The sequence below is a fragment of the Amphibalanus amphitrite genome, unplaced genomic scaffold (genome assembly GCF_019059575.1).
Source record: "Amphibalanus amphitrite isolate SeventyFive unplaced genomic scaffold, NRLGWU_Aamphi_draft 002144F_arrow, whole genome shotgun sequence".
Classification (NCBI taxonomy): Eukaryota; Metazoa; Arthropoda; class Thecostraca; order Balanomorpha; family Balanidae; genus Amphibalanus; species Amphibalanus amphitrite.
In genome coordinates, this window is record NW_024883637.1 from 1 (window position 1) to 9,319 (window position 9,319).

General features: G+C 44.3%; 1 protein-coding gene across 1 annotated transcript; it reads left to right on the top strand.

Annotated features, from left to right (window-relative positions):
- The first annotated feature begins 8,192 nt into the window (after positions 1 to 8,192).
- Positions 8,193 to 8,902, top strand: LOC122376452. The gene is made up of 2 exons (XM_043356324.1): positions 8,193 to 8,544; positions 8,721 to 8,902. The coding sequence occupies exons 1-2, from the start codon at positions 8,193 to 8,195 to the stop codon at positions 8,900 to 8,902; spliced, it is 534 nt and encodes a 177-aa protein (XP_043212259.1).
- Positions 8,903 to 9,319: the final 417 nt, after the last annotated feature.

Here is a 9,319-nt window from a genome sequence, read left to right on the forward strand (position 1 = left end):
ATGTGTCCGGTTGTAATTGATAACATTAATAATCTGGCAGCTCTAACACGTCAGCTGATAGTACCTGATTACGTGGTCGGGCCGCAATTGCCGGCGACTTCAGTTTGTTCTAACACTGATGAAGGGCGGTGCGTGCATCTTCACAGCGATGTGATCGTTGTAGCGCTGTGTGTCGTCTGTACGGCAAGGCTGTTATAATTTTGAAGATTCTGTCTGTTATAACTGAAGATTCTGTCTAGAATCTTCAGTCTTTTCTTTAACATCCCTTTTGAAATATAATAATGATAAGTTACGTTATTTAAAACCGACATAAATAAACCAAAGACAAAGCCAGCAACGAGACAACAGAACGTATTGAATATCAGTTTACAATGCATACTTATTCAAACTTATAACAGACTTGCCGTATAGACGACACAAAGCGCTTCAATGATCACCTCGCTGTAGAAGATACACGCAGCGCCCCTCACCAGCGCTCGGAGCACTGAAGGCGCCGGCTCACCGGCCGGCTGCCGATCGCGGTTGAGAATTAGAGCTGCCAGATTTTCAATGGAAGCAAGCACAGTTCTCGAATGTTCTGTACGAGAAGTAATCGAGACGCTAGAATTATGTATCCAGTACAGATTTTAAGACTTATGGGCTGAACAGCCGTTTTTAAAGAACTTGGCATACCATGTGTCCGTGTTTAATTGATAACATTAATAATCTGGCAGCTCTAATACGTCAGCTGATAGTACCTGATTATCGTGGTCGGCCGCAATTGGCCGGCGACTTCAGTTTGTTCTAACACTGATGAAGGGCGGTGCGTGCATCTTCTACAGCGATGTGATCGTTGTAGCGCTGTGTGTCGTCTGTACGGCAAGGCTGTTATAATTTTGAATAAGTATGTTCTGTGAACTGGTATTCAATACTTTCACTTGTGTCGTTGCTGCCTTTGTCTTTTTTATTGTCTAGAACCTTCAGTCTTTTCTTTAACATCCCTTGTCGTGAAATATAATAATGATAAGTTACGTTATATAAAACCGACATAAATAAACCAAAAACAAAGCCAGCAACGTGACAACAGAACGTATTGAATATCAGTTTTCAATACATTCTTATTCAAACTTATAACAGACTCTCCGTATAGACGACACAAAGCGCTTCAATGATCACCTCGCTGTAGAAGATACACGCAGCGCCCCTCACCAGCGCTCGGAAGCAGACTGAAGGCGCCGGCTCACCGGCCGGCTGCCGATCGCGGTTGAGAATTAGAGCTGCCAGATTTCCAATGGAAAGCAAGCACAGTTCCCGAATGTTCTGTTACGAGAAGTAATCGAGACGCTAGAATTATGTATCCAGTGCAGATTTTAAGAAGACTAATGGGCTGAACAGCCGTTTTTAAAGAACTTGGCATACCATGTGTCCGTGTTGTAATTGATAACATTAATAATCTGGCAGCTCTAATACGTCAGCTGATAGTACCTGATTATCGTGGTCGGCCGCAATTGGCCGGCGACTTCAGTTTGTTCTAAGCACTGATGAAGGGCGGTGCGTGCATCTTCTACAGCGATGTGATCGTTGTAGCGCTGTGTGTCGTCTGTACGGCAAGGCTGTTATAATTTTGAATAAGTATGTTCTGTGAACTGGTATTCAATACTTTCACTTGTGTCGTTGCTGCCTTTGTCTTTTTATTGTCTAGAACCTTCAGTCTTTTCTTTAACATCCCTTGTCGTGAAATATAATAATGATAAGTTACGTTATATAAAACCGACATAAATAAACCAAAAACAAAGCCAGCAACGTGACAACAGAACGTATTGAATATCAGTTTTCAATACATTCTTATTCAAACTTATAACAGACTCTCCGTATAGACGACACAAAGCGCTTCAATGATCACCTCGCTGTAGAAGATACACGCAGCGCCCCTCACCAGCGCTCGGAACAGACTGAAGGCGCCGGCTCCCCGGCCGGCTGCCGATCGCGGTTGAGAATTAGAGCTGCCAGATTTCCAATGGAAGCAAGCACAGTTCCCGAATGTTCTGTTACGAGAAGTAATCGAACGCTAGAATTATGTATCCAGTGCAGATTTTAAGACTTATGGGCTGAACAGCCGTTTTTAAAGAACTTGGCATTCATGTGTCCGTGTTGTAATTGATAACATTGATAATCTGGCAGCTCTAATACGTCAGCTGATAGGACCTAATTATCGTGGTCGGCCGCAACTGCCCCATTCTGCCGGCGACTTCAGTTTGTTCTAAGCACTGGTGAAGGGCGGTGCGTGCATCTTCTACAGCGATAGATCGTTGTAGCGCTGTGTCGTCTGTACGGCAAGGCTGTTATAATTTTGAATAAGTATGTTCAGTGAACTGGTATTCAATACTTTCACTTGTGTCGTTGCTGCCTTTGTCTTTTTATTCTGTCTAGAATCTTCAGTCTTTTCTTTAACATCCCTTTTGAAATATAATAATGATAAGTTACGTTATTTAAAACCGACATAAATAAACCAAAGACAAAGCCAGCAACGAGACAACAGAACGTATTGAATATCAGTTTACAATGCATACTTATTCAAACTTATAACAGACTTGCCGTATAGACGACACAAAGCGCTTCAATGATCACCTCGCTGTAGAAGATACACGCAGCGCCCCTCACCAGCGCTCGGAGCAGACTGAAGGCGCCGGCTCACCGGCCGGCTGCCGATCGCGGTTGAGAATTAGAGCTGCCAGATTTTCAATGGAAGCAAGCACAGTTCTCGAATGTTCTGTTACGAGAAGTAATCGAGACGCTAGAATTATGTATCCAGTACAGATTTTAAGAAGACTAATGGGCTGAACAGCCGTTTTTAAAGAACTTGGCATACCATGTGTCCGTGTTGTAATTGATAACATTGATAATCTGGCAGCTCTAATACGTCAGCTGATAGGACCTTATTATCGTGGTCGGCCGCAACTGGCCCATTCTGCCGGCGACTTCACTTTGTTCTGAGCACTGGTGAGGGGCACTGCGTGTATCTTCTACAGCGAGGTGATCATTGAAGCGTTTTGTGTCGTCTGTACGGCAAGTCTGTTATAAGCTTGAATAAGTATGTTCAGTAAACTAGTATTCAATACTTCACTTGTGTCCTTGCTGCCTTTGTCTTTTTATTTTGTATCCGATTTTTTGTCACGAGATTAAGCGATAATAAATCTACCATGTGCAAGATTTTAAAAACAATTGTAACAAACATTGCACTAGAATCTTCAGTCTTTCCTTTAACATCCCTTGTCGTGAAGCATAATAATGATAAGTTACGTTATATAAAACCGACATAAAGAAACCAAAGACAAAACCAGCAACGAAACAAGTGAACGTATTGAATATCGGTTTACAATACATACTTATTCAAACTTATAACAGACTTGCCGCACAGACGACACAAAACGCTTCAATGATCACCTCGCTGCAGAAGATACACGCAGTGCCCCTTACCAGTGCTCAGAACAAACTGAATTCGCCGGCAGAATGGGCCAGTTGCGGCCGACCACGATAATTAGGTCCTATCAGCTGACGTATTAGAGCTGCCAGATTATCAATGTTATCAATTACAACACGGACACATGGTATGCCAAGTTCTTTAAAAACGGCTGTTCAGCCCATTAGTCTTCTTAAAATCTGCACTGGATACATAATTCTAGCGTTTCGATTACTTCTCGTAACAGAACATTCGGGAACTGTGCTTGCTTCCATTGGAAATCTGGCAGCTCTAATTCTCAACCGCGATCGGCAGCCGGCCGGTGAGCCGGCGCCTTCAGTCTGTTCCGAGCGCTGGTGAGGGGCGCTGCGCGTATCTTCTACAGCGAGGTGATCATTGAAGCGCTTTGTGTCGTCTATACGGCAAGTCTGTTATAAGTTTGAATAAGTATGCATTGTAAACTGATATTCAATACGTTCTGTTGTCTCGTTGCTGGCTTTGTCTTTGGTTTATTTATGTCGGTTTTAAATAACGTAACTTTTCATTATTATATTTCACAAGGGATGTTAAAGAAAAGACTGAAGATTCTAGACAGAATAAAAAGACAAGGGCAGCAACGACACAAGTGAAAGTATTGAATACCAGTTCACTGAACATACTTATTCAAAATTATAACAGCCTTGCCGTACAGACACAGCGCTACAACGATCTTATCGCTGTAGAAGATACACGCAGCGCCCCTCACCAGCGCTCGGAACAGACTGAAGGCTCCGGCTCACCGGCCTGCCGGCGCAGCGAATTATGTATCCAGTGAAGATACACGCAGCGCCCCTCACCAGCGCTCGGAACAGACTGAAGGCGCCGGCTCACCGGCCGGCTGCCGATCGCGGTTGAGAATTAGAGCTACCAGATTTCCAATGGAAGCAAGCACAGTTCCCGAATGTTCTGTTACGAGACGCTAGAATTATGTATCCAGTGCAGATTTTAAGAAGACTAATGGCCTGAACAGCCGTTTTTAAAGAACTTGGCATACCATGTGTCCGTGTTGTAATTGATAACATTGATAATCTGGCAGCTCTAATACGTCAGCTGATAGGACCTTATTATCGTGGTCGGCCGCAACTGGCCCATTCTTCCGGCGACTTCAGTTGGTTCTAAGCACTGGTGAAGGGCGGTGCGTGCATCTTCTACAGCGATAAGATCGTTGTAGCGCTGTGTCTGTACGGCAACGCTGTTATAATTTTGAATTAGTATGTATTGTAAACGGATATTGAATACGTTCACTTGTCTCGTTCCTGGCTTTGTCTTTGGTTTTGTCTTTGTCTTTGGTTTTTTTGGCTTTATCAAACTTATAACAGACTTGCCGTACAGACGACACAAAACGCTTCAATGATCACCTCGCTGTAGAAGATACACGCAGTGCCCCTCACCAGTGCTCAGAACAAACTGAAGTCGCCGGCAGAATGGGCCAGTTGCGGCCGACCACGATAATTAGGTCCTATCAGCTGACGTATTAGAGCTGCCAGATAATCAATGTTATCAATTACAACACGGACACATGGTATGTCAAGTTCTTTAAAAACGGCTGTTCAGCCCATAAGTCTTAAAATCTGCACTGGATACATAATTCTAGCGTCTCGATTACTTCTCGTAACAGAACATTCGGGAACTGTGCTTGCTTCCATTGGAAATCTGGCAGCTCTAATTCTCAACCGCGATCGGCAGCCGGCCGGTGAGCCGGCGCCTTCAGTCTGTTCCGAGCGCTGGTGAGGGGCGCTGCGTGTAATCTTCTACAGCGAGGTGATCATTGAAGCGCTTTGTGTCGTCTGTACGGCAAGGCTGTTATAATTTTGAATAAGTATGTTCAGTGAACTGGTATTCAATACTTTCACTTGTGTCGTTACTGCCTTTGTCTTTTTATTCTGTCTAGAATCTTCAGTCTTTTCTTTAACATCCCTTTTGAAATATAATAATGATAAGTTACGTTATTTAAAACCGACATAAATAAACCAAAGACAAAGCCAGCAACGAGACAACAGAACGTATTGAATATCAGTTTACAATGCATACTTATTCAAACTTATAACAGACTTGCCGTATAGACGACACAAAGCGCTTCAATGATCACCTCGCTGTAGAAGTTACACGCAGCACCCCTCACCAGCGCTCGGAACAGACTGAAGGTTCCGGCTCACCGGCCGGCTGCCGATCGCGGTTGAGAATTAGAGCTGCCAGATTTCCAATGGAAGCAAGCACAGTTCCCGAATGTTCTGTTACGAGAAGTAATCGAAACGCTAGAATTATGTATCCAGTGCAGATTTTAAGAAGACTAATGGGCTGAACAGCCGTTTTTAAAGAACTTGGCATACCATGTGTCCGTGTTGTAATTGATAACATTGATAATCTGGCAGCTCTAATACGTCAGCTGATAGGACCTAATTATCGTGGTCGGCCGCAACTGGCCCATTCTGCCGGCGAATTCAGTTTGTTCTGAGCACTGGTAAGGGGCACTGCGTGTATCTTCTGCAGCGAGGTGATCATTGAAGCGTTTTGTGTCGTCTGTGCGGCAAGTCTGTTATAAGTTTGAATAAGTATGTATTGTAAACCGATATTCAATACGTTCACTTGTTTCGTTGCTGGTTTTGTCTTTGGTTTCTTTATGTCGGTTTTATATAACGTAACTTATCATTATTATGCTTCACGACAAGGGATGTTAAAGGAAAGACTGAAGATTCTAGTGCAATGTTTGTTACAATTGTTTTTAAAATCTTGCACATGGCAGATTTATTATCGCTTAATCTCGTGACAAAAAATCTGATACAAAATAAAAGACAAAGGCAGCAAGGACACAAGTGAAGTATTGAATACTAGTTTACTGAACATACTTATTCAAACTTATAACAGACTTGCCGTACAGACGACACAAAACGCTTCAATGATCACCTCGCTGTAGAAGATACACGCAGTGCCCCTCACACAGTGCTCAGAACAAAGTGAAGTCGCCGGCAGAATGGGCCAGTTGCGGCTGACCACGATAATTAGGTCCTATCAGCTGACGTATTAGAGCTGCCAGATTATCAATGTTATCAATTACAACACGGACACATGGTATGCCAAGTTCTTGAAAAACGGCTGTTCAGCCCATTAGTCTTCTTAAAATCTGTACTGGATACATAATTCTAGCGTCTCAATTACTTCTGGGAACAGAACATTTGGGAACTGTGCTTGTTTCCATTCGAAATCTGGCAGCTCTAATTCTCAACCGCGATCGGCAGCCGACCGGTTAGCCACGGGATGTTAAAGAAAAGACTGAATATTCAAATATTCTAGTGCAATGATTGTTACCATTGTTTTTAAAATCTAACAATCATTGCACCAGAACATTTGAATATTTAGTCTTCTTTAAGGTCCCATGTCGTGAAATATAATATTGCCACCAGGGGTGTCGTTTTCCGAAAATGATTGGTAGTGCCCAAAGGCGGCGGCTGGCCATATATGACGGGGCTTACAAGGTAGGGTACCCCCAAATCTGCCTTTCTCATCGGATTTCGGCCACTTATTTTTCGCCCTGGTCATTGACAAGACTAACCGAAATCTAAAAAAACACAAAAAAAAACTTTGGAAATCTGGGTCCACACCGGACGCCATGCACAAAACGTGCAGTTATATAGGCAATAGTGTCGGAGGAATGCACGCCATTCTGAAAGAGGCCCACATCGACTTAGAAGGACGGCTGTGCTGAAAGGGGACAGGAACAGCTTTGAGGGCCCAAGCCGACTAAAAAAGACGGCTGCGGGGCCAGGAACGGTTTTGAAGACCCACGCCAATTGAAGGGTTCGACAACTAACGAGGACTGGAAACACAACGATAGTTAGAAAGACCTGCTTGCCAAAATAAAAGGATGACAGTACGAGGGGCGTTCAGAAAGCTACGGGCCCGACCATGAAGGAGCAGAGAGATACAGCATCGGTAAATTCCTTTTTAATGACCTCCTTACAAATTATTTATGTTTTTGATGTATTTAGCTTGATACAAATTTTCGGCCACGGGCCTTGATCACATATCAGTTTAAACACAGACACGAAAGACACACAGACACCAATGCAGTTACAGTTTTGCCAGTTTTTCAGTTTCTGTACAACTTCGCGTGATAAAAAAGCACAATATACCTACAGTTCTAAGGAATATGTTAGATGGGCCCAACAAAAACGATCATAGACAACCTAATAGGTCAAAAATTAACTTTAAATTCGTTTTCGTTAAGGGACTGGTGATACTGGACAAGGACTCATACGTAGAGAAGGCGCACGCTATCTTAGATGACGAAACGAACTACGATAAACTTTCGAACAACCCTACAGCCAAAATCGAAGCGAAAACGAAGCAGCTGTTCAAGCAAACGAGTAGAGATAAGCTCCCCGAGAAACTAATCAAAGATCTGACACCGACGAACTCCAGAACACCAGTATTTTATGGACTTCCGAAGAACCATAAAAACGGAGTTCCCCTAAGGCCGATCGTCTCAGCATGTGGTGGACCAACCGAGAAAACGTCCTGGTTATTGGAGAGGATCCTGAACCAGCTGTTGGAAAAGGTTCCAGCACACCTCAGAAACACGGGTGAATACCTGAAACGACTGGGCGACAAGTTTCCGGGACATCAGCTGCCCCCAGGTGCTATAGTATTTAGCATCGATGTCGTTAATCTCTATGGCAGCATCCCTCTAGACGAAGCCGTGTCAGCAGTTGCCGATATGATAGACGAACACCGAGCCGAAATCGACCTGTGTGGACTAGAACCAAATGACGTCACCCGCCTTCTCACCCACTGCCTCGAAAACAATGTATTCGAATTCGACAACGAGTTCTACAGACAGCGAGTCGGCATCGCCATGGGCAACAAGGTGGCACCCCCAGTAGCCATCATATTCATGCACAAATTCGAAACGCGTGCACTGGACAATGCAGTGCTGAAACCAGAGTTCTACTCGAGGTATATTGATGACTCCATTGGAGTCTGGACTCACGGACGAGACGAGCTGAACAAGTTCCTCGAGTACCTCAACTCCATCCACCCGAGAATCAAGTTCACTCTGGAAGATAGCAGTAAGTCTGGAAACGTACCGTTTCTGGACACTCTCATCACTGTGAACTCAAATTCCAAGTACCAAACAGAGCTATATATAAAGCCAAATCACTCCGGGATCATCATCCATCACATCATCACATCCCATGAAGACCAAGCAGGCAGTGATACGAGCCGAGTTTCGACGCGCCATCAGACTGTCGTCAGATGCAGCGGCACGTGCTCGCTCCTGCCAGAAGATACAGCAGCTATTCGAAGAAAACGGCTACAGAAAACAGTTGGTGCGGAGGCTGCAACGAGAGGCTACCCGAGCAGAGACACATCCGACGACAAATGGAGAGCACCGGCACCACAAAAAGCAGCAAGTACAGCAGCTAGACGGGTACCTGACTCTACCATATATCGACGAGACCGTCTGTGCCAAAGTCAATGCCATCGTGAGAAAAACTGATTTAAACTTGCGAGTAGCCTGGCAAAGCAAGAACACATTGAAAAGCCGCCTCACACGTTCTGCCCTCTCCCATCCCAAGTGCCCAGCAGGGTCGCGAGTTTGCAATACTTGTGAGTCGGGATTAAAAGGGAAGTGCCTAACCGCAGGTGTAGTGTATAGAATCACATGTAGCGTCTGCCAGAAAGGTGGAGAAGAAGTAACATATGTGGGCGAGACAAAACGGCCTATTAGGCTACGTTTTAATGAGCATGTCGTAAGCGCCAAGAACAAGACCCGAGACACACCCATTGGTGATCACTTTAGATCGGCTCACAGAGAATTAGAACTTCAAAGGGGTGAAATTC